At 36.9% G+C, this 27567-nt stretch overlaps 3 protein-coding genes across 9 annotated transcripts in view; all 3 read left to right on the top strand.

The window, feature by feature from the left end:
- The first annotated feature begins 172 nt into the window (after positions 1–172).
- Positions 173–23074, top strand: LOC120105433 (uncharacterized). Of its 2 annotated transcripts, XM_089928091.1 has the most exons (11): positions 173–1049; positions 1172–1276; positions 1437–1550; positions 6222–6389; positions 18759–18944; positions 20558–20809; positions 20935–21108; positions 21326–21432; positions 21760–22121; positions 22199–22264; positions 22368–23074. In XM_089928091.1, the coding sequence occupies exons 1-11, from the start codon at positions 978–980 to the stop codon at positions 22724–22726; spliced, it is 1965 nt and encodes a 654-aa protein (XP_089784217.1). In that variant the 5' UTR covers positions 173–977; the 3' UTR covers positions 22727–23074. The 2 variants fall into 2 exon arrangements, with proteins under 2 accessions (XP_089784217.1, XP_089784218.1); XM_089928092.1 differs by lacking the exons at positions 173–1049; positions 1172–1276 and having other exon boundaries at positions 6241–6389.
- On the top strand, positions 8998–12311 carry LOC148699658 (lon protease homolog, mitochondrial-like). Its single transcript, XM_089928098.1, has 5 exons — positions 8998–9058; positions 9160–9221; positions 10098–10463; positions 10712–11230; positions 11684–12311. The coding sequence occupies exons 2-5, from the start codon at positions 9213–9215 to the stop codon at positions 11867–11869; spliced, it is 1080 nt and encodes a 359-aa protein (XP_089784224.1). The 5' UTR covers positions 8998–9058; positions 9160–9212; the 3' UTR covers positions 11870–12311.
- LOC103699324 (lon protease homolog, mitochondrial-like) overlaps positions 22824–27567 on the top strand; it is a 24128-nt gene continuing 19384 nt past the window's right edge. For 3 of the 6 annotated variants that reach the window (XM_089928085.1, XM_089928087.1, XM_089928086.1), the window contains exons 1-5: positions 23229–24952; positions 25073–25138; positions 25236–25277; positions 26565–26687; positions 27370–27468. In XM_089928085.1, the coding sequence (XP_089784211.1) occupies positions 25136–25138; positions 25236–25277; positions 26565–26687; positions 27370–27468 (267 nt within the window). In that variant the 5' untranslated portion in view covers positions 23229–24952; positions 25073–25135. Of the gene's footprint in view, positions 23052–23228; positions 24953–25072; positions 25139–25235; positions 25278–26564; positions 26688–27369; positions 27469–27567 lie in introns of those variants that run through there. The other 3 variants (XM_088713216.2, XM_089928084.1, XM_089928083.1) reach the window with 3 other exon arrangements.

The following is a 27567-nucleotide window of genomic DNA, read 5'->3' as shown; positions in this document are numbered from 1 at the left end:
CGGCGGGGGCCCTAATCTGGTCCAACCCGATTTCTTGTTTGGGTTTTAATGTTGGACTTAGATCCAACCCAACAGAAGATTAGATTGGATTAGGTCAGATCCATGACTAAAATTTTTGACCCAACGGATCGTTCAGATTGGGTACAGCTTTATGTGTACTAGCAAGGTTGGTTTACAGCTTTATGTGTACTAGCTTTCTTTTGGTTACCACATTTATTCTTTCCCTTTTTGTTTCCTAAATTATTGTCATCTCCTAATTGATTGCTGTGGTTTTTTTCCCAACGTTTTTGCTATGACTGGTGTTTCTGCATCAAACCCCAGAAGCTGGATGACACCTGGTTATCAATTTTTTGATAATACTTGGTCATGGATACACTTGCTAAAACTTTTTGATCAAGATGATGGATATGGATTTAACCTTTATATTACAATTTTCAACTATATCTTCTCACCTGGGCTTTTAATATTGGTCCTGATGTTTCATGAAGTAATTGTTTTATGCACTTCTTTTGAAAGAAAATGTGTTATTATGTCAGAATGCTGGGGCTTATAAGTTTCCATGTTTTATCCCCATGAGAATGGTGACTTGAATAAATACTTAACTTCTATAGTGAAGGTTCAATATAATTCAGTTCAATTGGAAAACAAGCAAATCTAGGCAAACCACATGTCCACATTTTGTCCTTAACATTATACCTGGTTGCATGTGGTTAGTGTTCTTTTTTCCCTTCTCTGCCCTGTGCAAGAATTCATCTTACGGCACACACTAAGAGATAAAATTTAGCTGTACATGCCTTGTGTGCTTGACTGATAACGTATTAGGACTAATCAATGGTATTCAGTTGGCTGATGTTTGTTTTCTAATTCTACTATTCATACACAACATATCTTAACAAGATCATTATTTTCTGTTTGCAGGCAAAATTATATGTCTCTCTGGGCCTCCTGGAGTTGGTAAAACCAGCATTGGTCGTTCAATGGCACGAGCATTGAATAGAAGGTTTTATAGATTTTCTGTAGGAGGCTTGGCTGATGTAGCTGAAATTAAGGTACAGCGACTAAGTCATTTTGATGTCTACATCTCGGAATCAATATTGATGCTTTAGCTTATAAACAGTGTGGGGTTTTGCCTATCTGAAACTCATTTGTGATCATTATAACCTTTATCCAGGGTCATAGGCGCACCTATGTTGGTGCAATGCCAGGAAAGATGGTGCAATGCCTGAAAAATGTGGGAACAGCTAATCCTCTAGTTCTCATAGATGAGATTGACAAGGTATTAATATGCTTTACATAACCTGTTGTAATTTAGTGATGATTTTGATGCATCAATTTTTGCACTAGTTCGAGTTTACGGGATTAAGCTTCCTCATGATCTTGTGAATTGTGATGACATTTGATGTTTCCAACTTTTCTGGTGATTTATCATGTGATAGTTGGGGAAGGGACATGCTGGTGATCCAGCAAGTGCTTTGTTAGAGCTTCTAGACCCCGAGCAAAATGCGAACTTTCTTGACCATTTTCTTGATGTTCCTATTGACTTATCCAAGGTGAGCCACTGCTGCTGTGAAGAATTCTTGGACTTCACTATTTTAAATTTTCATGTTTATTGGGTCCAAGTATTGATGGTATGTTGATTATATATTTCATATCAATCTAATACCTGTGAGTGGAGTGCAGAAGCTTGTTACATGAGCATGTGATTTATTTGAAGCAAGACTTTGGCAAATCTTACATGGTTGAAGGGACAAATATAATTATGCATCTCATGAACATGTGCTTGAACACTACGGCCCATGTCCGATCCACATAAATGTTTACATAAAATTGCTCACATTGGACAATGAAATGGATGGGAGTCACAAGAGATATATATCATGAAAATGATGGCATTATTTTTTAAACTAGCTAGTCAATATATATCCATCTTTAATATATCTATAAAGCATGTTATTGTGCAAAAGAGTAAAAAGGTTAGAGCAAACTAACTAGATGCTAGCAATATGATGGAGATAATTTTTGAAAATCATAACGGAACAAACTCTCCCTGATGAGCACTGTTTTTTAACCACTGTTATTTTGGGCATAGATTTTCCAGCAGTCCAATCTTAGTAAATGGAGATAGTTTGAGTAATGTCCTATGTGGCTACAAAGGGATCTAGAACTTCTAAAAGATCATTGTTCAAAATTTAGATTTGTACCTTTTTCCTTGGGAGCCTCCATATAGGCTTACACTCTTTAGTCTATGCATTTCCAGTTTTTGAGGTATTATGGACAAAATATTGTATGTTGGTTATAAAATAGCGGTCTGATATGTTGGTTATTCTCAAGGTCCGCCGTACCGGTACCGGTCGGCGTACCGGTGGCCGGCCGGACCGGTACGGTACCGGTCCGGTCCGGTCCGTACCGGCCGGTACCGGTGGTTTCAAAAACCACAGCGCGCGGCGCTGTGGTTCTAAAAAAAAAAAAAAAATCGTACCGGTGCGAACCGGCCGGTTCGCACCGGTACGAGGCCCGTACCGGCCGGTACGGGCTCCGAACCGGCCGGTACGGGCCCGAACCGGCCGGTACGGGCCCGAACCGGCCGGTACGCACCCGTACCGGCCGGTTCGGATAAAAAACCGGGAAATACCGGTTTTTTATCCGTTCCGGTACCGGTCTAGGACCGGACCGGTACGTACCGGCCCGTACCGGCCGGTACGGGCCGGTACGGCATTCCATGGTTATTCTTCTGGTGATAGTCTTGTATAGTTGTATTACTAATCCAAATATTGGTGTCTTCTGGCATTTTTATACCCCCCAAATGTTTGAATTGTATCATCGAGGCTGATTAGCAATAGGATTTTTATTGTATTATGCTATAGTACATTTGTAAGTGATGTTTTATAGCGGCATGTAATCCCAATCTGAACATGCACGAGTGCTTTTTTTCCTAGCTTCTTAATTTAGATAAATATGAACATGCTCATTACTTTATTCCATCAGTGCAAATTTTTGGTTGTCATATTTGACATTCACCTTTTCAATTGTCATGCTTATCTTGTTCTGTTCGGATGCAAATTCTAGCTTACAGGTTCACTAAGCAGTTTGTTTCTTGAATTTTGACATTGTTTATAGAGCAAATGAGAATGCAAAGATGGGTGTTCTGATTCTATTTAAACAGAAAGCATGCTTGACATGTGCTTTTTCTGTAATCACATTTCAGTATAACCTAATAGATTTCTTGTAAAGATCACTTATATCTATCATATGAAAATAGTAGAGAATGATGCTTTGGGAAAGAAACGGACCATGCTCTTCTTGATGATAGTTCTGTGTTCATGACCTATGTGGTTCAGAATATAGACCCTTTTTTCTTTTTATTTTTAAGTTGCTCTAGACCCCCCCCTCCGCCACACACACACACACACACACACACACACACACACACACACACACACCAAAAAAAAAAAGGAAAAAAAAATCACCTACCTGTCTGCTTAGTTTCATCAAATTCATGAAATAGTAGTATGGTATGGAAACCAACTTACATATGAGTTGGGCCTAGTGGAATGATATCTAGAATTCATACAGATCTTTCAAAATAAAAATTGATGACACAACTTATAGAATCGGTTGTCATACAGGCTGTTATGTCTTGGACCTCACATGTTATCTTTCAGCAATTTGAAGTACTAATAAATCTTTCAGAGAGAAAAGATGCACATTCTGAATCAGAATATATATAATTTTAAATAACATAGAGATATTAAATAATGAACAGTGTGAAATTGGAATCTGTATATTATTAAACAGGCAGTGATTTTATAGATGTGAAAACTATTTCACAAATGATAATCCCGAGTTCTTGACCTGTGTGGTCAGGAATGTAACTTTTTTTTGGAAATAAGAACTGTACTGGATGCCAAAGAAAAACCCATTGTTGTTTGAAGATAAAAGTTCTGTTTAAGAAGAGTCATACTTATTGGAACAAAGGATGTCTCCCATTTTAAAGGTATGAGTCTTCTTTGCTAGAAGGACTTTAATTTTCTAAAATAGGGTTGTTGACCACAAAGTTGAGCTTGGCACCATGATCGGTAAAATACGCTTCGCATCTATACCATTCATTGTCCAATTTTTACTTTTTTTTTTTTTTGCAACAGGCAGTTATTTCTTACTGGAACATTTATTAGTTCTTTGAAGTGTTGAAACCTACCCCACAAGATCTGAGCATTAGCTAGCTCATATGATGATCAAATATTTATAATAATTAAACAAATTCTGTCCTCAATTTCTATTCTGGGTAATTTGGATGCTTATACTGAATGATGCTCTTTCAGCGTTTCTATGACGTGTAACACTAGAAAAAGGACTTACAAAGGGGAAAAGAGCTTTTTTTTTTATATTCAAAAACAATCTGCAAGGTAATATTAGATGCCATTGCCACTGTACCATCTAATGTGTAGTCTTCCATAGCTTGAAAGTCATAAGGGAGGGAAAAAAATTCAATGACATGAATCAGTGGAATTTAACAGAATAGCAAGTAGGATTTCTTTTTTGGAAAGTAGGAATTCTTTTTGGAAAGGTCTTTGATTTTTTTATCTTCTAAAATAGAATTAAATTTTCAATCACATAGGTCAGTAGATGCTTGAAATACTTTGAGATCCGATTAGTTTGGTAGATTTGAATTTCTTGTAAAAGATGTCCTGTTCCTTCTCACACCGAAAATTTTAGGTCTGTTTTAAGTCTCCACCTACCCATGACTGCCATCAATGACTACAAGTCCTTTTAGTTACTCCTACTATGCCATCCAGCCCACCAACCCTTTTTTCCCTACCACCTCCCTCCACCTTTTAGCTGGAGAGCTTTCGTGGGGATAGGAGGGGGTGGGGTGGAACAGCAGCCAAAGAGAGTGAGGGGAGTAAATGGCCGTGACTTACAGCAACTGTTGGTAGGAGGTGCCATGGTGGTGTTTGAAGGTTGTGAACAAGTTGGGCAGATTGTGGTAGGATGCATGATCTGGATAAGAGAGAATCTGAAAAAAGATTTTTTTTTCTTTTTTTTTAAAATAACAATTTTATACTAGCAGAAACATATAATTGACAATTCGTATGGAATTTATGCTACATAAATTTGTGGCGAGAAGCCTAATCAGTTTATATAAATATAAACATAAATATAAGAGAGAGAGAGAGAGAGAGAGAGAGTTGAAATAGACATTATGCATGTAAGGCATTTATAAGTTCAAAGCTTTTGAACTTTTGCAAATGGCACAGATCTATAAGTCGGTGAGACAATAAGTATCTTTCGTACCCCTATGGTGCTTATATATATATATATATGTCGTATTGTGCTGATGCTTGGACCAGTGTGAAAAGATATGTTACTGCAATGCAGAATGAGATATACCATCTAGATTACTGATTATTTTTCAGCAGTCAAGTAAGAACTTTGGCTCTACCATGTAGCATCTTTACTCACAGTGTGCGCTTTGCACACATTATTTGTAATGACCACATATTGAATATGTATTAAAATATTAAAGAAATCCATTCCATATGCCAATGCGCACTAGTATTTACTAGACTGACCGTGGGTCAAATAGAACTACCATCTGGTGAATAAAATCATCCATGTGTTCCGGCAGTGGACTTGTATAAGATCTACTGTATAGCATGTATATGATACATCTAAGCCATAACATATATGGTTGTCCCTACTGCCAACATCCAGGAACAGAAATTTAAATTGCAATTTGTTCATCACCTCTAAAAGCATGGGTATCTAAATTCAATTGGTTAGAGATTTTTCACCCTAACATTAGACTCAAGCCAAATGCTACTTTGATTACTAATTTACTATCCATGTTGTGATAATTTGATACATAATTAACATCGAAAATCATTTGATTTACTTACTTTAAGTGCTTATGCTATTGATGATCTATTTGAGTTTCAACTTCAATGTCTCATCACGTGCTTTCCACAAGGGTGTATGTGTGTTGCATTTGGCATGGGAGTATCACGGGCACATGCACGTGCACACATGCATACCCATGCATACATGAAAATCTAATTGTCATTTCAGTTATTTCCAGAATATCTTCTGTCACTTCTCTCCATGTCCTAATGTTGCAATTTTATTTGCATTCAGATATCTTAGCTAAGTTTAGTTGTGAATGTATTTACAGAATTACTCTTCCATTAGAATATCTTCTGACACCATTTTGCTTATTAATTTAGGTTCTGTTTGTTTGCACAGCAAACGTAGTTGAGATGATACCAAACCCTCTTTTGGACAGAATGGAGGTCATTGCTCTTGCTGGTTATATCACTGATGAAAAGATGCATATTGCAAGGGACTATTTGGAAAAGACTACTCGTGAAGCTTGTGGTATCAAATCTGAACAAGTATGATTAATACTGCACTCGTATTGTTAACTATATGTCCCCCTGAAAAGTTGCTGGAAGTGGTCCGTTTTCTTTCAATTTATCTGAAATTGGCATATTGTATTTGATATCATGTCAAGAAATATCCCACTCAAAACAGATTATATATATGTTTTTTGTGTGCATGATAAAAAGAGAAATCTGTGCCTTTGGTTATGCCTATTTTTTTCAAGTTTGCCATTAGATTTTCTAACCAAATCTCATCAAAAACATTCTTTTATAATTGTAGAATATTGTAATTCATGAGAACAAGCAGCCTCTTTGATTCCATGAAAATCCCATCCTCCCAAAGAATCATAATATGTTTTCCATCTCACATTCCATTACAGTCAAAATAAGATTAGAGACTGAACTTGTTCCGATCTTCTCCATATATGAAGGAGGAGCAGAGCTGTCAAAAGACTAGAAAAACAAAATGCTTGTTCTAAAATGGTTAGTCAGTCTGATTTCGGTTTTCATATCAAGGACTTCTCTCTCTACCCCTCCCCTCCGCCCTCCTGTCCTCCTGCCCCCCTCCTCTTCCCCTGCCCCCCTCCAATCATCTTCACCAGTCCAATCTCTCCTTCTCTATTCTTAAGAAACCTTTTCTATTAGAACACCCTTTTCACTTAATTTTCATGAATAAAGAGAAAATGATAGATACTTTGACCTCTCCATCTCTTTCCTAGATCTTATGGTCTTATGTTTCACATATGAAATATCTCATTATATCTCTCATCAGAGCATAGAAAGAGAATTGCATGAGAATATGGAAGGTATAGTTAGGAAAGTTTTTATTTCTCATGACTGTTTGGATTTTAGATTTTACTGATTTTTTCTATTTTAAATTGATAAATAGAATTTATATTATCATTCAACACATTTCTTTCTTTTTTTATTATTTTTATACTGGGCATGCATCGCATGTTCCTGTAGACAAGTGTTTGTGAGTGTCTGTGTATTGGAAGATCATTGTCAGAGAGAGTAGAGCTACATTCTTCATGGTAGGATCAAGGCTTTCAATTTTGCTGGTGCAAAATATTTGATGGAACAAAGAAAGTTTATCATTCTATTGATAATGCTGCAAGGTTTTGATATGTTTGTGTTACTGTCATAGCATTGCATTACTTGATTTGATATACTCAATTTTCTTTTTCCAACCTGTTAGCTACTGAATGGACCTGTTCAAGCTTTCAATGGTTCTGAAGTCATAACAATGATTCTAAATGAATGATTCCATAGCCTAGGAGTGGTGCACTCCAGCTCCCACTAACCCCCACCCCAAACACCCCCTCCCCCCCCCCCCCCCCCCCCCTTCTCTTCCTTCTGAGGGGAAAGAAGAAAACCTTTAAAAGAAAGAGAACATTCTCATTCTTCTTTTGTTTCTGGTCATATAATTTACTCTCTTCGAGACACATCATCTGCATAAGCAATATTTTTTTCAACTCATAAATGGATTCTGATCATTGCAATAGATACTAGGGATCAGGATTTCATCACGATTTATCGAAATATATTTTTAAATAAAATATTCTAGATTAGTAAATCTCCTGAGATGTTATCTGCTACATGGTTAGAGAATTATAGCAGTTTGACAGATCAATTACAATATGAGACAGATAAACACTACGAGCATATCAGTGCCTTTGAATTATCATGAGCTGAAAAATATTGTAGAATTCCTGATTACATGAATTTGTGCCCTGTTGTATTTTCATCTTAGTATTTGATTTGGTGGATTTTTAGCTTTGTACATGCTGACCCCATTTAGATGGGAGAAGATGATTTGGTTATGGTAGAAATCTTGTCCAAGGGAATTATTCACTTGAGAAATTCTTTAAATACCAATTATTTTCTACATATTTAGGATTTCAAATTATTAATCCGTAAACTTTTAAGGATCATTAGCTGATTAATAAAAATAACTCGAGAATAAAAACATAAAAAGTAGTCTATAGCTCCCATGCAAAAATTATTCTATTCATAGTTTTTTGTCTTGGGGTTAAGCAGGTACCTGGTCTTAGGAAAATTAATTTCAGAAGATGCTACAAGGAGTTGGTCCAGTTGGTTGGTAGCACTTGATATGGCCAATGTTCTAACTTGGTTGTGTCGAATGACACACTTCACAGGCCACTCAAAAGATTGTTATTCATGAACTAGAGTACCTTTACGAAAATTAAAAGTTATAACTGTGATTCAATATTAAATCGTTAGCTTTTGCCATCTGGAGATCATGGTGGAAAGCTCAAGCCGTCGCCTTATCTCACCATTTGTCTTTATATATTATATTAGAAAGGCGACTGAACATTGCTTCACTGTAAGGAAGATTAGTGTCTGAATCATTCAGCATGAATGTGCTTTTCTAGGATTAACCTGATGTAATTGGATCATCAGTTAGAACATATATTTAGTAATAGTGAACATGGATTAGTGGTGGCTGAGTGTCTCGTGCTACTGATAGAATGTTTTACAGACATATTTAACCATGTATACATGATCTATGCTATATTGGTTTATATTCTGTTAACATTTCTGATCAATGTATCCAGGTTGAAGTGACTGATGCAGCTCTTCTTGCTCTGATAGAAAATTATTGCCGAGAGGCAGGTGTTCGGAATCTTCAAAAGCAAATTGAGAAGATATACCGCAAGGTTTGTGACACAGTTGTTAGAACTTCAGAAAAGAAGTATCAGTTTTTAAATCTAAATATTCGTAATTTTATTATTTATTTTCAAAGTAATTGTTTTGCTAGCAAATCCCAACCATAACTGTTGAGCATTGGGTTGCCTCTGATGACGAGCCACAATGTTATCGGTATGCTTTCTTCAGAAAAATTAGTAATGACTTTGAACTTCAAACGGCACCGTATACAATCTGAAATGCATCATGAGAACACAAGATGCTTGTTACTAGGTGATATTTTGATTTAGTTCTGGTTTGAATGCGTGCATGAACATAACAAGCTAGTTATGATGTTTTGACCAAAGTGTCTAGCTGGTTGTCCCTATCAATGAAAAACCCAATTGCCTCGATTTTTTGTAACTAGTTTGCATATTGCTTATGCAAGACATTTGGGTATTTGGGTCATCTCACAAATAGGTATACTTGTCGGATGTGCTAGTTGGAGAATTATGGGAAGGATTAAAGAAACAATTAGAAATGTTAAATTATTGACCTGCTAGTTTTGGCTTTCTGAAATTTTTATTTTAACAGGATATTTGAATTGGTGGTTTTTCACTTGTAGCTTTCCAAATTGTTTATGTTTTTCTATTAAACAAATGTTTTCCTTTACAAATTATTGCTTCAATTAATGCATCTTCTGGTGTAGTTGTACTTAATTGAAGTTTATTTTGTCATAGGCTTTACACCCCTTTGAGAGATGTTGGAAGTCAATATTTCTGTAATCAAAAGCTTTTCTGTGAAAGTCTCCCCTTTTAGCAGTGATTAATCTGAATGTTTTCTGGCCATTAAATATGCAGAAGCACTAGTTTCATAAGCATACATGCATTTCTATTACTATCATCTATGAATTCTCAGTCATTCCCTTCATTTGCATTTTTATGACCATTGATGTATATTAGATATTTAAATTTGCATCTTTTCCTATCAATGAAATAAATATTTTGATTTCAGAAAACCTTGAATATTTTTCCTATTCATGACCGATTTTATTCTTATGCTTTAATATAGATAGCTCTGCAACTTGTCCGTCAAGGGGTGACAAATGAGCAATCTCTAAAAGTCAGCCTTCAGCAAGGAGCCAAACAGCTTAGAGAGAAATCTACTGAAGAGCCTACTCAAATTGCAGATGATGGTCCAGGGGGGAAGAAACTGGAGGATGGGAACTCACACGAAAGGGCTACAACAACTACCTTAACAGAATCTGAACAAGCAATTGAAGTCTCGTTACATGAACAGCCTAATGGAACTGCCACAGAAGAATCAGAAGCAACTTCTCATGAGCATCTTGTTGAACAGTTGGAGGCTGACAAAGTGCAGCCAACTCTCTTATCATCAGACGGTATTGCAACAACAGACCAACCCGTTGATTCAAAGGTATTCTGAGAAGCTAAGTGACTAAAACATGCATTTTATTGTAGTGTAAGAATTGGTTTAACATTGACACCTACTAGTGATTTTTCTTACAAGTCCTATGTGTAAACTTTTTTTTTCACATTAGTGGAAGGATCAGTCAGACGATAGAAATTACTTTAATGTAGTATGCATATATGTTAACATATGCATATTTATGCACCGTATATTCATTGTGTCATGTATTAATTGATTGATTTCTCTATTTACAGGTCAATATAAAAACAAGTGATGTAAAGGATGTGAAAGTTGATAATGTGATTGAAAAGGTCATAGTTGATGTCTCAAACCTGGCTGATTTTGTGGGCAAACCAGTATTCCATGCCGAACGTATATATGATCAGACTCCAGTAGGAGTTGTCATGGGTCTTGCTTGGACTGCAATGGGTGGTTCAACATTGTATGTTGAGACCGCCCTAGTGGAGCAAGGAGAAGGGAAAGGTGCACTTCTATTGACGGGTCAGCTCGGAGACGTCATGAAGGAGAGTGCGCAAATAGCTCATACCGTAGCCAGAGCAATATTGCTTCAGAAAGAACCAGACAATCCATTTTTTGCAGACTCCAAGCTCCATTTGCATGTGCCGGCTGGTGCTACCCCCAAGGATGGACCAAGTGCAGGGTGCACCATGATAACCTCAATGTTGTCTCTTGCCATGAAAAAGCATGTTAAAAAAGAACTTGCAATGACTGGTGAAGTAACATTGACAGGACGGATTCTCCCAATTGGTGGGGTATGTTATCTCTGTGACATAATCTTTATTCATCATTGTGACCGACCATAATAATCGAAAGTTCATAGTTTTTTGTTTTCATGATTGTTTTAAGACTTAATGTTTCTTATTCTTGTTTTGGTTTCCAACCACGGGATGTGCGACATACTCTCTGTCTTTCAATTCATCATATTTGTCCATTTGATCTTTATATGCTATATGATTTACCATCCATTGTAGAAATACCTGAATCTAGGAGTTTATATGCATTTTGTCATAGCCTGAATTTTTGAGTTGGAAACTGCAAAGCTTGACATTTTTACTAAATTTGCAAACTTCCTATATTTGATAAAAATCATTCTGAAGTCTTATTTTGAAAAATAACACCAGAAATCACCATTATTTAGTATTATTACTGCTCTGTGACTTTGTTTTTTTCTGTTAGTTTTTAAAAGTTTCATTCCTACCAAACAGGTAAAGGAGAAGATAATTGCTGCAAGAAGAAGTGAGGTGAAGACTATCATATTCCCATCAGCTAACAGAAGAGATTTTGATGAGCTTGCTGCCAATGTGAAGGAAGGCCTTGAAGTTCACTTCGTAGATGATTATAACCAAATATTTGAGCTGGCTTTTGGAAGCAACTCTAAGCCACAAATCTAAGTCTCTGATCCACCTGTATTGGGTCTTCACATGTTATAGTTTTCTTGACGACTGCAAGAAATTCCATGGTAGTTCTTCATGATGCAGCCACCATGGACCAATTCCAAAGAGAGTTAGCCTTTTATTGAGGTCATGGACAATTCCTAACGGGCTTCCTAGAGCATCCATGATTTGAATGCTTGCATGTACTGATGCCTGAAGATTGTTTATTAATTATGTCTTACAACCATTGCGAAAAAAACCATAGCACGGCTGTATTTTTTGTGATCTTTTCTGGAGGTGGATGGTGGTCAAGATATAAATACATTATTTCGGCATTTTTGTTTTCATCAATACTCAAATGTAAACTACTCTCAAAACCTAAATTTTTTATTCATTCAAATGTATGATGATAGCTGATTATTAATTTGATCATGTTTGCTGGATTGGTTTCAACTTTCAACTCCTTGTGTTTTTCTCCTTTGATGGATGTGGCTGGAAAAAAATTTAATTGTTGCCGATATTTGCATTTTAGCAGTCATTTCCTTCCAATTAGGGCATTCATTCTTTAGATACTAAAATTTGTACGAATTGGTACTTCTTTCATCTATTTTATCCATTGTTGGTGATAATCTTGGCATCGATTCTTCTAATTTAATCATGATATTGTAGCAAGGGGTGTTCTACTAGTACTTCTTTATAAATGAAATATGCAAGATGATGACTCAAAATGCAATGCAGCTGCTAGTGATTTTTAGCCTCAAATGATGTCATTTCAAACCTAATTCAATCCATTCTCCCAATGTGATTCACATGCTGACCTCAACTCGCATGATTGATGATATCGCAAAATACCTATCAAAGATTATGAATGAGATATCTCGCCGGCTTCGCCGGTCAACGATCCACCATGACAAGAGGCTATTGGACCATAGTTGCTCTTCAGATTGAAATTGGCAGAAAGCCTCAATAATGGTCATGGGGACCATCACAGTCATTATTCTCCAATCTCGCTAAAGACTTACTAGTACTCTTTTCTTAATGAAATTTCTTCTTTACTTCAAAAATGGAGCTTGTGGTGGAGCCTCTATTGGATGAAATCTATGGAAAGGGATTGTGGGCTCAGCCATATCCAATTCGAGTTCATGTGGGAATCAGAATCCCATGATGCCATCATGGAATCAATCCCTCAGAGCAAAAGAATACCACCAGTTCCTAGCAGTGGAAAAGCCCAGGAATAGGGATGGTAGGACCAGACCCATACCCTCCTTAGACTTCAGCTTTATAGCAGTTTATTCTAAACTCTCCAATGCCAGTGTCTTCTAGTTCCCCTCTTCAATCCACTGCCACTAGTGACTAACATGGGTCCAACCTCCATTCTTTTGTGGGGCCAACTTCCCATAGTGACCAACCGACCATGTCCTTGGGAGGTCAGACAGGTTAATTTTAGACAGTAGCTTGTGGAATCAATAGGAGGCAAGACTTTTTGAGAGTTTTAGTCAAGCAAATCTTTGTGGGGGGCATCTTGTGACTCATCACCCATTACTATCAGCTGATTTGCTGTCATGCTTTAACTAACGAATCAACTAAATGCTTGTTCGTGGACCCAGTTAGGTCAGCCATTCAGGCAACAATGCCGGTTCTTATTCCAATTTGAGAGTCGCATCTTGTTCGAGCTGATGACAGCTTGGCATCGACGCTCTCCGTCATCCATACATGTCAGCATTCGATAAATATGTCAACGTGGCGAGCTGCGAGGTGGTCAAATTGCTGACATGGCAATGGTGGCTCATGGCCGGCGAAAAAAAATAGAAGAGAAAAATGCATGGAGTAGGTTTCCCCCACCTTGCAAGATGCTCTTTGCTTTCATATACTCTCCAATTGATTGGTGCCCTAGATAAACAAACTAATCACCTCTACAAATGGCACTATCTTTTTTGGAAGACCTTTAATCCCTCTAATCAGAGGGGAAAGACTAGAAAGGGGATAAAGAGCTCAACATATCCAAACAAGTGGATAAGAAGTCATTGGACTTGACCTGCCTCTGTTTTTTTTTTTTTTTTTTCTTTTCTTGACCTCACTTCTTGAAGCCGAATATGGCATGAGGGAGTAAGTGTATTGAAAAGGACAAGCAAAGAGTGGATTGAGCTGTGCTAGATGTTTTACAAATGTTTTGAACAAGCAAATATTTTATGGGTGGCAAAAAACAAATCATCATAAAGCACTCATTAAAGATTAAAAAAAAAAGTTCATTTCGTTGATTGTATCCTATTCAAGTGTTGAATAGTGTATCCTCAGTATCTTAAACCATAATCGGAAACTCCTTAAGGTATTTACACAACTAAAGGAACTCCTTAAATACGATTACCATCTATCTTCAAAATAAAAATCAAGAATAATATTATGATTTCTTGAGCACAAAAATATATATTTCAATAGATGTAATTAAGATGATACCATATTTTTTCCTTTTTTTTGTTGAGATGTATCATTGATTTTTGTTTTGTTTTGTTTATTTGCTCTAAAGCATGTTGCTTCTGTGAATGTTAACCAATTAAAACAATGCACTCTACATAAATATTATGTATTTTAATTTTAACTTTGAAAAAAAAAACGTAAAAGTTACGGTATGTGTTTTCTCTTCACTCCAATATACGACATCTAAACTATGTTATTGTTGGACTTATCTAATCAAAAGAAAAAAAAGATAATATTCTTTGGAACATAACCTCGCAATCTCTCAATAACCATCAGAGAGAGATAATGAAATAGATTATATCAAAATATATGTTTTTTTTAATTTATTTTTCTTTTTTTTGTAGGCATCAAGAACATTAACTTACATAAATTGTATTGGATGGTGGCAAGATACACATACATGTGGATTAATTAGTTGCTTGAGCTTTCAATGGAAGTTATCGAGCTAATAAATTGGCATGATTTTCTAGTGTCATGGTATTTTTAAGATCTTAGATGAAAAAAGGGCAAGTGATTCTAAGCAACTTCCAAATAAAATTTGGAGATTAACAACATATTAGTCGACGAAGAGATGACACAAGCTGCATTTTTTTTTTTGGTTGACCATCATATTTATTTTAGAAAACTGGCACCTCGCCATCTGTTGTACAATCGTACCAGCTAATTCCTCTTGGAAGCTGGGTAAGATCTAACATAATTAATAATATAAATGATCTCATATGCTTTACAATTCAAGCTTCAAGTACTTACTTCTTTTTGATGGAATGAACTTATGATGAAATACCATTAATTAGTATGCCCAAGAAACCAAAAATAAAACCAAGGATGATTTTGTAAGTCAATGCATTTGTGATACTAGATATGATTTAATATGTATGACTGCAGTTTTGTGAATGTTTAATTTGACTCCAATTCTAATGTTCTTTTTTCCCCTTTTTATCTGAGGATCGCCTCCTAATTACCAAACAAAATTCAGAAAAAGAGGAACTTTTGAATTTTTGCCTTGATTTCTGCATTAATGCTATTATGAGATTTAAAATACTATGTCACTCATGAAACATCATTGAAAAATTATAAGCCAGTGATAAACAACATTAATTGCAAAGCAAACTAATTAACTGGTTTGATTAAATTGAACATAATAATGCCTCAAAAAAAATAGAATTAAATTATAAAATGGTTCCTTGAATCCAAACAAATGATCAACATATATTGTCAAAGTGCAAGTCATGCTCACGTAACACTCCATAAAAATTGATCATAAACAATGAAACAATACATTGAACAACAAAATAATCGATTTTAATAATCAACATATATCATGAGATCCATTAGAAATGTGGAGGTACGTTTTCAAGCGTCAAATCAATACCCCTATCTAACAAATAACAAAGAACTTATAATGCATCGTGTGAACCTGAAGTTGAACAAAAAGAAAAAAAACTTATACATCCGTACATAAAACATGCCAAATAGTGGTGCAAATAGGTCGCATCGAGTCGGATCCTGGATGACCCCAATCCGATCCGATTTTTTATTTGGGTCCTAATTTTGGATCCAAATCCGACCTGGTTGAAGACCGGGTCGGATCGGATCCGAGTTGGATCGATTCGGATTCAAATCGGATTCAATTTTTTTACTTTTAGGAAAGAATTTGGGCAAATCTAATTTGGTCATATCATGAGGTGCTGGGTGACCCATGACTTTGAAAGACTTGCGATTGACCTCCAGTCAGAACAGATGAACCATGACTACTAACTAAGTCGGTCTGCAAGCCAAATTTCATATCACACTATATTTTGTCCGTATGACTGATTGGACGGAACTTGGTGTCTCCCTGCTCCCCTCTCACGAGGACAAAAAAAATCCCGGACCTTCTTCCAAAATCCAATTCCATCGCAGAAAACTGGCACATGACCCATATTCAGTTCAGTGTTCCCTCACTTCCTCCCTGCAAAAGTTAAAAAAAACAGAAGCCAAAAAACAGAAGAAAAAAAAAAACAAGCTACCGAGACACCAAAGGTATCAACAGTGTAATAGATCGAGAGAGAATCCTGATGGACAAATAGTGCTATGACCCACACAAAAAAAAAACTCTCTTTTGCTTCCCCCCCTTCTCTTCGCCCCCCTTCGAGTCGGATCGGATCCGTTCGATAAACCTAGAACTGACCCAAAAAATGATTCGGATCCAATTTTAGGATCGACCCGGACCCACGGGTCCTAAAATTCGGGTCGGGTCGGGTCTCGGGTCGACCCGACCCATTTGCAGCCTTAATGCCAAATAAAGATTTAGCATATCTACATTTTTCAAAAAAAATCTAGATAAAATTAAGATACAAGTTAGCATAAATCACAATCATAAGTAATATAACTAGGGTCAAACTTGGATATGCAAGCCAATTTTTTGAAAAATCATGCACACCAAGTGGTCATGCACGTCAGCAATCACAACTTTTCGTTTCTATGGGCTCGATTCTTCAAGCACCCATCTTGATGCAATCACAATCTCTTGTTTTTATGGGCTCCGTTCTTCAATCACAAACAATATAACTTAGGACAAACCTGGATATGCAAGCCAATTTCGTGAGAAATTATACCTTACACTGCATGCACCAAGTGGTCGTGCATGCCAGCAATTATAATTAACCTCTTGTTTCTATGGGCTCCGTTCTTCAAGTACTCATCTCGATGCATCACTATATAAACAGACAGCTCTGATTATGGTAGGTGGTGCATGCCCCCTAGAATATAATTTCTTCAGTTTGTTAGGTTGGCTGCGTGTTGGTTGCAGCTTTTTTTTTTCGGTAACCGGATTCGGATTTCGGGTCAGATTCCAAAACCCGAAATCCGAAATCCGAAACCCGAATCCAAAACTTGATCTTCCTCCCGATAGAAAGGAGGAGAAGGGGCCAAAACCGGCGACCCTTCTCGCCCAAACGGTGGCGGTGGCCACCGAAATCTTTTGGACAACAGCCAGCCTCCTTGTCCCCTCCCTGCCGACCACCGCTTTTCCGGCGATCAAGGGGAGAACCGCCGATAAACGATGGTCCTTTTTCATGGCCGTCAGGAAGAAGCCCTCTCCCTTTTTTTCGGCATGGTGGTGCGGCCAGTTGGAGACTCACGGCCGCGCTTGGCCAGTGGCCACATTTCGGCCACCAGGAGAAGAGGCCACGGTGCCTCACCGCTGCAAGCTGGCGGCGGCCGTTGCCCTCTCTCCCCTTTTCCCCTCCGCCCGCGTCGGCCATGGCAGCCATGGTGGGTCGCAACGGCAAGCCGGACGTCAGTGCCAGCTCGCCAGGGCGACAGGCCGCAGCAGCGGCCATGGCTGCCTCCTCTGTTTTTCAAACATGAGCAACAGGGTTCCGAAAGAAGCATGGAGTGAAAATTTTAGTCCCCCTAGACTTGCTCTGATTATGGTAGGCCAGGAATCCCAGCTCTGATAAGTAAGTCCTGCAACCCCTAAATCAAAACCCAGGAATCCCAACTGTAAACGATGAGAGACCTCGTAACTAGGCCACCTGTCCAACTGGTCGCATGGAAGTCGGCGGATGTCGTCCTTCCTTTCCAACTGGTTGCATGGAAGTCGGAGGATGTCGCCGCTTTTGCACTGCTTCAATGTAATCCGTCTGCCTCGTCAGCGGATCCGCACGGCGCCGCCGCTCTCCACGTGGCACCGTCCAATGGGAATCAACTAGGAGCTTCGACGAGCCTAACTAACTACCCCCCTTCCCGCTTCCTTCGTTTCGTTCCCTTGAAAGGACTCTGTTTCCATAAAACGGCCTCCCCAGATTTTTTTGAAACAGAGCTCCTTTTCCTCCCCTTCGGCTCTTCTCTCCTTCCTTTGTTTCCTTTTCGTTTACAATCCTTTGGAGAGCGAGTTGATTAACCTAAAGAAGGCTGTTTTTTTTTTCTCCCCGTTTCCTGTCGTTTCAATTCTAAACTTATCTCATCTCATCAGATATTCTTTTCATGTTTGTTTTTGTTAGACCCTGGATTGGGTTGTAGATAACTTAGATGCGAAGATTGGATTGTTGTCATCGGGAGTAGCTTCAGTATTTGCTTAGGTTATTCTTGTATCTGCTTTTATTTATTTTATAATCTAATTTCATCTCATTAAATTGTTCTTGTGGTTGAAACTCTTGGGTGGATAGCTTGGAATCTGTAGTTTTTTTTGTTTAAAACATCTCATATGCATGGGATGTACCTTAATCGGATTGAAAACTGTGATGGATTTTACCATTGGTACTGTTGGCAATAGTGCTTAAAAAAATAATTTTTTTATATAAAGGTTTTTCTTTTCTCTGCGTTTTTTTTAATCTCATTACATTAGATTGAATACTTTAGGATTTGTTGGTTTATGTAGGTTGGAATGTGGATATAGTCTGATGTTATTCGTTTTTGCTCCCAAATATATTATTCATTAATTTTGTAGGAGATGATGGATGAAGCTGTTGGGTTAGAAGGAAGTGTTGAATGGGCTGAGCAAGAGGGGAGCTTTAATAGTTGGCTCGATAAGGTGCTTGCTTCTGATGGGATTGAGAGTCCTCGCATGGTTGAGGAAGAGAATAGACCTCGAGATAGGCCCAAAGAGCCAGACTCAAATTCCAAGAGGCAGAAGGTCAGTTCTTTTTTCTAAACTTGTATAAGAAATGTTCTTTTTTATCCGGCCATCAAGAACTTACCAAAGATAACAATAATAGGTATAAGTCAAAAAATAACTTGCATTAAAAAGGCAATGTACTGGTGAGAACTTTCTCAGATGTGCTAATGAGGAGATATATTCTAGCTACTCTGGATATTCTATCCTTATTTTGAAAATAACCAATGTTTTCATCATAATATACTTGTTTTAACTGCAAAATGTATATTTAATGAAATATAACTCATTATAGCCAAGGTTAAGATCCATTACCATCATTGAATTGTGAATCATGTGAAAATAATTAATACCTCCATCTTTTGGTATTTCCATGGCTCTAGCAAGTACCTAGTTGTCCTTGTATCAATGAGGTTTTTATGCGCTAACGGTAAATAATTTAAATTAGATTCATTTAGGGAATGTGTGTTGTCCCTAAGTTGTGTTTAGATCTCTATATGAAATTTTTTTAAGTGTTATATTGCCTACATTAGCAAGACAGAGATTAGGAAGTAAATTTGGTTAGGCTAAAGCAAGTCAATTTAGTTATGTTGATTTAGAGTGGAACAGATCAATATTGATAGTAATCATGGGCCTGAAACTGTTGATCATTTGTTCTCTCAATACTCCTTTTCAACGTTTTAGAAGACAGTTTGCTCTTTGTTAGGTGTGCTCCTCCCTCAATACTCTTTTGAATTTCTTTGTCTTGACTGGAGGCATAGAAATTTCTCTAAGCCTACTTAGTCTATCATTCTTATGTTGACTGCGGCCATAGCTTGGTCATGTTGACTGCGGCCATAGCTTGGTCATGTGGTAGCTATAGCTTCAAGATGTCTCCATCTATTTAATGATTGGTCATCCCTATGTAATTACAAAAGTAAAAGAGCTTCCACCTGCACTTTCAGAAGACTAAATTTTCATTGAAGTGGATTTCTGGCTTCCATTACCCAAAGATGTCTCATGTTTTTATTTACCTTCAGAGTTGGCTTTATTATGGACTGGTTTCAGCATCCTGGTTGTTCTTCGTCGACAGACTTCAACAACTTTTATTGGCAGATTCACCTCATTGCTGCATCTCTTGTTTTATTATCTCTTCTCTCTAATGATTAATCTGTCAGAATTGGAACCTGTTCAGTTCTTTTTTTTTCACTCTGTTATCAAAGCTGACCCTGTTATTATCTTTTTAAATAAAATTTTGGGTGGCTAATCCTCCCTTCATCTCAAAAAAGAAAGAAAAAAAAGAGAACAAAGGTACAATCTAGTAGTGTGTTTGCACATATTTAGGTAGTTTGGTTTGAAGTTTATCGTGAGGTTACATTAACAGGTTCCAGTTTGAGATCGAAGGAGGTATAGTGATGTTTTAACAGATAATTACTTGAATTACAAGAGTTGCAAGTGGCATTTGAACTAGATTAACCCTGAAGCAATTGACTACATGAAATCGAGTTCGCTTTCCTTCTAATGTCCCTATGGTTATTTTTTGTTAGAAACTAATATTTTTTACAAAGCTAATTTTTTATGGAGTTCTAAATGTATCTTATCTTTTCTATTTGGCGATATTTTCTTACTGGTTTATTTATTTTTAATCTATGCAGATAGGTCCATGCACTGACAAGACAGAGGAACCCAGTCCTCTGGGTTTGATTTTACGCATAACTCCATCTTTCTTGGATCTCATTGATAGGAAGCTATCTCAAAAGAAGACCACTCCTCTTAATGGACCAACTTCGGGTACTAGTATAGAAAAACAACAGACCAGAAATGATGAATATAACATCCAACCCACATTAATGAAATGGAAGGCTTCAAATTTTCCTGCAACAAAACTCAAGATCGGCTGTTGGGAGGTAATCTTACGTCTTGACTTGATAGAACAATTTAGAAAAAGCAAATGCTCAAAACCAAATGCTCTAATTAGTTTTTCTTCTTAGCATCTAACAATTTTTTTTTAAACTATGTTTCATAATTTTAGAGGAAGTCAAGAAATGAAGGTGATATTGTAGCTAAGTTTTACTATGCTAGGCGAAAACTTGTTTGGGAGATACAAGAAGAAAGATTGAAAAAAAAGATTGAGATCCAATGGACCGATATCTCAGCAACCAGAGCACGATTCATACGGGATCAACCAGACATTCTGGAAGTTGAGGTTAGATGTTTTCCTTAGACATATATTCTCATTTTATTGATTACTTTTGCGACTTTTTCTTTTTCCATAGACTACTTTTATTGTCTTAGACATGTTTTGAACTAATTCTTGGCTTTGGATGGTTTTTTGAAGTTTCTTAATGATTTCATTCTTTTAATAACAAAATTTGGAATATTTGTTTGGGTTTGATAACTAAGATATTTGGTACCTAGTGCAGTTAAGGCAGCAGCCCATGTTCTTTAAAGAGGTAAATCCTCAGCCAAGAAAGCATACTAATTGGGAAGCTTGTTCTGATTTTACCAGTGGGAATGCAACCACAAACAGGTACATAAAAATTACATTTACGTCACTTTCTTGGAGCTCTGTCATTTTGCTAAGCCTTTCAATGGATTTTACACCTTCAAATATTTCCATATTTGTTGAAATATACTTCTTTTTTTTTTTAGAGAGAGAGAGGAATGTATTTTTTTATTGATGAAGTAGATAAATCCTTCGATTCAGATCTCCAGTCCTGCAATGTTTAGTCCATGTTAAACTACATCTATAGGAGCTTCTGAAATTATCAAGAACAAACAAAAACAGAATAATATCTTCTTTAGTAAAGTTCATGTAATATTCTCATAGCTTGTTTCTTATTTTTATTTCCTTCAGGAGGCACTATCTTGAGTTTGCAGAAGGAACTTTGGAGAAACATTATGAAAGGCTTTTACGTTCTGATCATCGGCTACTTACGTTGAGTCAGAAAGTTTTTGCAAGCCATGATTCTCAGTTTTTTGAAACCGTTAATAGCGACATGCAAGATATGTGCATGCTCACACCAAAATTTCCACCTATTTCAAATCAACCATCCAGCAACTGGTGTCCACCTCATCTGAATCATATTGACAATCAAGGGAGTGCTCCTACTCACATGTGGACCTTTGAATCTCTTGATCCAGCAGTTGGTGCCAACCATCCACTTTCACTGCTGACACCAACACCCAGAGTTATACAAATGAATTCGCCAAGTTCAGGTAATTTGTCTTAATTTAACCCGGAGTTAATCTAGTGAGATGAGGATGCTAATTGTTTCTTTCTTTTCCTTTTCAAGTCATGGAGTGCCTACCAACTATGAATCAAGGTGCAAGTTCTTTGAATCCAACGACATCCTACTTGGGTAAATCATTTCTTCATTAGTCTTTCATTTCATTATGTGATATTCTACTACCATGAGCTCTAGCTAAGAATTTTTTTTCCCTTTCTTTCTTTCTTCAATGTAGCAGACAACTTTGCACTTAACAATGGCAACTCTGCAACAGATTCTACCCTGAACAGAATGACTCAGCTTTGCAATCAAGACATTCAAAGTTTGAGAAGGGTCGATGACATAAGCGAGCGACAAATCCAACAACTACCCTGGGACACCTGCGCGACTCCAGCTCCTAATTTTCTTCCTGGGCGAGTCTCTGCTAATACCTTATTAACTCATACAGCTGAAACAGAAAATTTCCATGTCCCGAGACAAGGTCAATCACTCGAGGAGCATTTAATGAGCGAGTCAGATGATCTGGATGCATTTGCTGCTGATGACTCTAGGCTTCTTTCTTCAGTAAAATCTATTGGGTCAGTCATTTACTAAGAAGCACCACCAGATTCACAACCGCAATCCTCAAATGAACTGGATGATGGTAACCAAAACACCGATGGCACAAAGTCTCCATTGGAATCAAGGGACTCCAAGCAGTTAATCCATTCTATGACTAATTCCCATGGCACCTACAATTAATCATCAAACCTTCATTAGGCTTGGCCAAGAAAAGAGTTCTCATGGCAGAATCCAGTAGTCTTCATCATCAACTTGCTGATCTGTTTCCTGGTTTGTTTCAATTTCTTCTGCGTTTGTTTTTGTCGCAACAGAACATTCAGACTGCCGTTAGTACTGTGCCAGTAGAAGCACCAAACAGGTTATTCTACTGATGCGTTTCTATTTCCTGGTTGTTTTCTCTTGCATGGTTATACTCTCTCTCTCTCTCTCTCTCTCTGTGTGCGCGTGTGCAAATCAACTGACTGCTTGGAAAGAGAGTTCGGCTGAATGGACTGGATCTGGATATTTGCTTCGAATGACAAGAAAGTATTTATTTTGAATTATGATGCCGTTCGACATGATTTAGTTCTCACCATTGGAAGCATCATCATATAGAACTATAGCAGAGTGCTTGAGCTTTTGAATATGAGCTTTTGCTATTGGCTTTTAATTTGATCGATATCTGAAAGACAGTTGTTATAAAAGGATTTTACCTTCTTGACACTAAAATGACATCACAGTACTGACTAAACTTTATCTTGACTGATCTGTATGAAGAATGAAGATTAGCCATGGCAGCGAGCAAGCATAGTCTCCCAAACATTGAAAAATGCCTTGGTTCTCACTTCTCAGTGCTATGAAACTGGTTGTTTAGATGCATGGAAATAGGAGATTGTGTGATGAATATTTGTTTGAAAATGTCTTGAAAATATTTGTTTTCTTTGTAACCTGAAAATAAGGAACATGTCCACTTGTTTTTGGTATTTCAATCTGTTCTTGAAGTAGGGTTCTATGATGATGGGCAAATGTTCAATGAGGTATGGTGGAGGAGAAAGAAAGAAAAGGAAGGGAGCAGCATGGAATTTCGTAGAAGATGATAGTGGCCCTTAGTGTCGAGCAAGCATGACAATCATTTTATGGCAATTCAATCATATTCTTCCCCCTCCATAAATGCCAAGTTATTTTGGACATATAAAACATAAATTAATCTATGCAATCAATCACTGCGTGTGTTTGTAGGACGGACTGGTGTGACATGATACTTTAATCTAAACCCATGTTTGTCGGTGCAAATGATGCATGACACATGTGGCATGGAGTGGATTTAACGATACCAGTGAATTGCACTGCTCTGGTTTTATATGTGGATCAAGGCACTGCAGTTCACTGACCATTAGATCCACTTCCCAGCCAACATGGCGTGCATCATATGGTACTTGCATTTGCAGGTATCAGTTAAGTAATCTGAGCGAATAAAAAAGTGTAAGCTTTTATGACAAGAAAGCAATCTTTCTAAGGTGAGCATAGTTTTTGCTTACTTCATCGGCTGCATTTCAAACTTGACGTTGGTGGATTGCTGTTCCCTTCTGGACATCTTTTAGTCCTGGAAGATCTGTCTGTTTTCATAGTTGACATTCTGGATTTTCAGATAAATATCCTTTCGAAGTTTTCTGATTTGCCAATTGTTGGATCCAGTTTGTGCATCGGAGTTATACTCACTGAATTCAACAATTTTGATAGTGATTTTTAGGTCCCTTTTTTCACTTACCTTGCAGGTCCAACGATGATAATTTGTATACATGTAATATAATACTACCATGGGAGTTGAAATTTTCTTCAACGAAAAAAAGAGCTTCATTGGTTTACTTTTCTTGCAAATAAGTAACTCAATGCTGACCTTGGTCGTACCATATATACTGGAATGTTCAATATTTTCTAAATCTTAATTTTCTAAATGATTTGATATGTTTTGCTATGCTGCTGTTAGTTACTGAACAAAGACAGGTCTCTTTCGAGTGGTTAAAACTTCGCGGCATAAGTTTTTTTTTTTTTGGTTTAATGTTTATTAAGTTTTAAGTTTTCCTGCAGGATTCCAAATTGTTAGAAGCTTTAGTGGAAAATCGTAAAAGGTCAGTGGCATATGTAGGTGCCTTTCTTCTTAAGGATGACCCAGAGACTGATCCTAGTATTGTATCTGGGTCAGATTCAGCGAAAAGCATTAATGACCTTAAAGGAAAAGATTTATTCAAGCGTCTTCATGAAGTTGGTACTTTGGCTCAGGTATCATCTTTTCTGCCAAGGGTTTGGGAATTAATGACATTTAGTATATAAATTAAGAATATATTAAAAGGCATAGAATCCATTGCTGATACTCTAGCTATCTTGCTGTTGTCAATGTAGATAACCAGCATCCAAGGGGATCAAGTAGTGCTCGTTGGTCACCGGCGTCTGCGGATAACTGAGATGGTAGGTTGGGTTTAATAGTGACGAATTACACTTATTATTTTATTTTTTTCAGTAATACCTACATTCCTGATATTCAATGAAACTTCTAATATTGCAGGTTGACGAGGATCCTTTAACTGTAAAAGTTGATCATCTGAAGGCATGTTATTACTCTTACTCATCTTTCGTCTTTCCAGCCCTATTTATGGTTGATGGATGTCAATGTACTATTACTCTTAACTCACAAACTGAGTCATCATATTTGGTTCTACCTTAGTGTCTTGTGGGGCTGACTTTTGATTACTGTTCTAGCTGATTTTGATTACCATGTACCACCCAGTGTAACCAATATTCCATGCCTTTTCATTGAAGGACCAATACTGCTAGTCCACTACTGTGTTTAGAAATTGGAAGCAATAGAAAGGAGGTAACTGTGTCTTTCATAAACTGCAAATTTCCTGCATTGCTGCAATTGCTGTATGTGCTGAACTTCCACAGAGGTTTACAAGCATTTTTTTGTATCAAAGCAAAGGCAAAAGACAATTTGCTTTTTGCTGGAGTCATGACTGAGTTATCTTTTCTGACTTGCTTCCACTGTTGTCACACAGTCACATGCCCCGGCATTCATGGAAAATGTTGTCAGTGCAAATGCCTGAACATGTTTTCACAATATCTTTCACCAAAATTTTCACCACCAATGTTTTCTTAGGATGCACTTCACTTTACTGATGATCAAGGACAATATAACTATAAACCTCTCTCTTTTGAACTTATATATTGCCAGGAATTAGATGCGATATGGCCGATGGTTTAGATGCAGATGTGTAAATGAGCTAAGCTTGTGTGAGCAGGGCCTAGCTCATTCTTGGCTTATTTAATTTCAAGTTGCTCACAAATAACTTGTTTAAGAGGTGCAGTGAGAGCCTAAGATCTCTCAAGTGTGCAACACACACTCGCACTCACTTTAAACTTACTACTGTTATATCTCAAGGTTATAGTTGAAATACATTGTTTTATTCAAACTATATTAGCCTCTAGTAATTATAATATAAATATATGTTTCTAAATAGTAACTAAGATAACATGTAATGTGTATTAATTATCTATGTATTCCTGTATCGAGTTTAATCGCGTGGAGCTCAAGCAAGCCAGGTCCTAGCCCTAGCTCGCTCATTTACTAATGGAGTGAGCCAAAAGCTGGCTAAATACAAGCTGCTTAGGAACAGCTTGCTTGTTTGACAGCCCTATTTAGATGGAGGTTGAAGTATCCGAAGAAACGTTTGTTGAAGTTATATGTGCTGTATTAATTTACTAACCTGAGTATGTGATCAATGTTGCCTGTCATTGTTTATGGTGGACTTATTATTTGTTAAGAGTACAATTCATATTTTTCTAGAAAGTTTGCTTGAATTTTTGGCTCAATAACAATAGCTATTATTTTTTGCAGGAAAAGCCTTACAATAAGGATGACGATGTTATAAAAGCAACCTCATTTGAAGTCATAGCAACATTAAGAGACATTCTGAAGACAAATTCCCTTTGGAAAGATCATGTTCAAACATATACACAGGTTACTTTGTCTATTTCTTAAGTTTGTTTTTTTTTTAAAAAAGTTTTTTGAGAATTGAAAACTTCTCACTTGAAAGAAAAAAAAGGTTTTGAGGGTTGACTACTTCTTAGTTACTTTGTATCTAAATTAATTTTGTCTGTATCCCATCCTTTGAGGAAAAAAGGCTTTGAGAGTTAACACCTTCTTCCTGTTTACTTTATATCTAAATTGCTTAAGTTTGTCTGTAATTCCTCTGTTGAATAGAGAATTGTTTTGAGAGTTACAACTTACAGCATCTTCTGATGTCCTAGTTGCAAGATTGTACTAGTTGAAGTTGTTAACTAGCTCAATTTAATTTGGCCTCCTTTTATAACCCTGCATATTGTCTCTTTTCAAATTTAAAAAGGTCAAAGGACTAATTTTGCCAAATTTAATCTAATTAAAAGTGCACAAATATATGGAAACTTATTTTCATTTTTGAAGTCCGGCTTATGAATAGGTTTTGGTTTGTACTGCCCTTCTTGTCATGTTTTCTATTGAATCATTTTTTCTGCTTTTCTCCTGGAGGTTTTCTTTGGAAGCTTCAAGTTAGGCATTTGTATAAGTAGTTCCTTTAATAGATATCATGTTATGCTTGTAGAATAACATGATTAAATGATGAAAACTGTGTTATAAAATTGTTCCTTTTTTTCGTGAATTTCAGCATATTGGCGATTTCAATTATCCAAGACTAGCAGATTTTGGGGCTGCTATCTCCGGGGCCAACAAGTTGCTTTGCCAACAAGTGCTTGAAGAACTCGATGTAAGAAGCATGCATGCTTTTGATCCAAACATTTTCTGTCAAGCTGCAAAGATTTTTTTAATTCTTATGTTGTTCAGTTTTACTTATTAAAAAAATGAC

Source organism: Phoenix dactylifera, chromosome 17 (assembly GCF_051530095.1).
Source record: "Phoenix dactylifera cultivar Ajwa chromosome 17, Ajwa_hap1_PhDact_Kaust_v1.1, whole genome shotgun sequence".
NCBI classification, from domain to species: Eukaryota; Viridiplantae; Streptophyta; class Magnoliopsida; order Arecales; family Arecaceae; genus Phoenix; species Phoenix dactylifera.
This window is presented reverse-complemented; position numbering and strand designations above follow the sequence as displayed.

Coding starts and splice junctions, on each gene's coding strand:
- LOC120105433 (XM_089928091.1), top strand. CDS start 978: ATGGCACGAGCATTGAATAGAAGGTTTTATAGATTTTCTGTAGGAGGC. Junction 20,810..20,934: donor TCAAGATCGGCTGTTGGGAG/GTAATCTTACGT, acceptor TCATAATTTTAG/AGGAAGTCAAGAAATGAAGG. Junction 22,122..22,198: donor AATGAATTCGCCAAGTTCAG/GTAATTTGTCTT, acceptor TTCCTTTTCAAG/TCATGGAGTGCCTACCAACT.
- LOC148699658 (XM_089928098.1), top strand. Junction 10,464..10,711: donor ACCAACCCGTTGATTCAAAG/GTATTCTGAGAA, acceptor CTCTATTTACAG/GTCAATATAAAAACAAGTGA. Junction 11,231..11,683: donor GGATTCTCCCAATTGGTGGG/GTATGTTATCTC, acceptor CCTACCAAACAG/GTAAAGGAGAAGATAATTGC.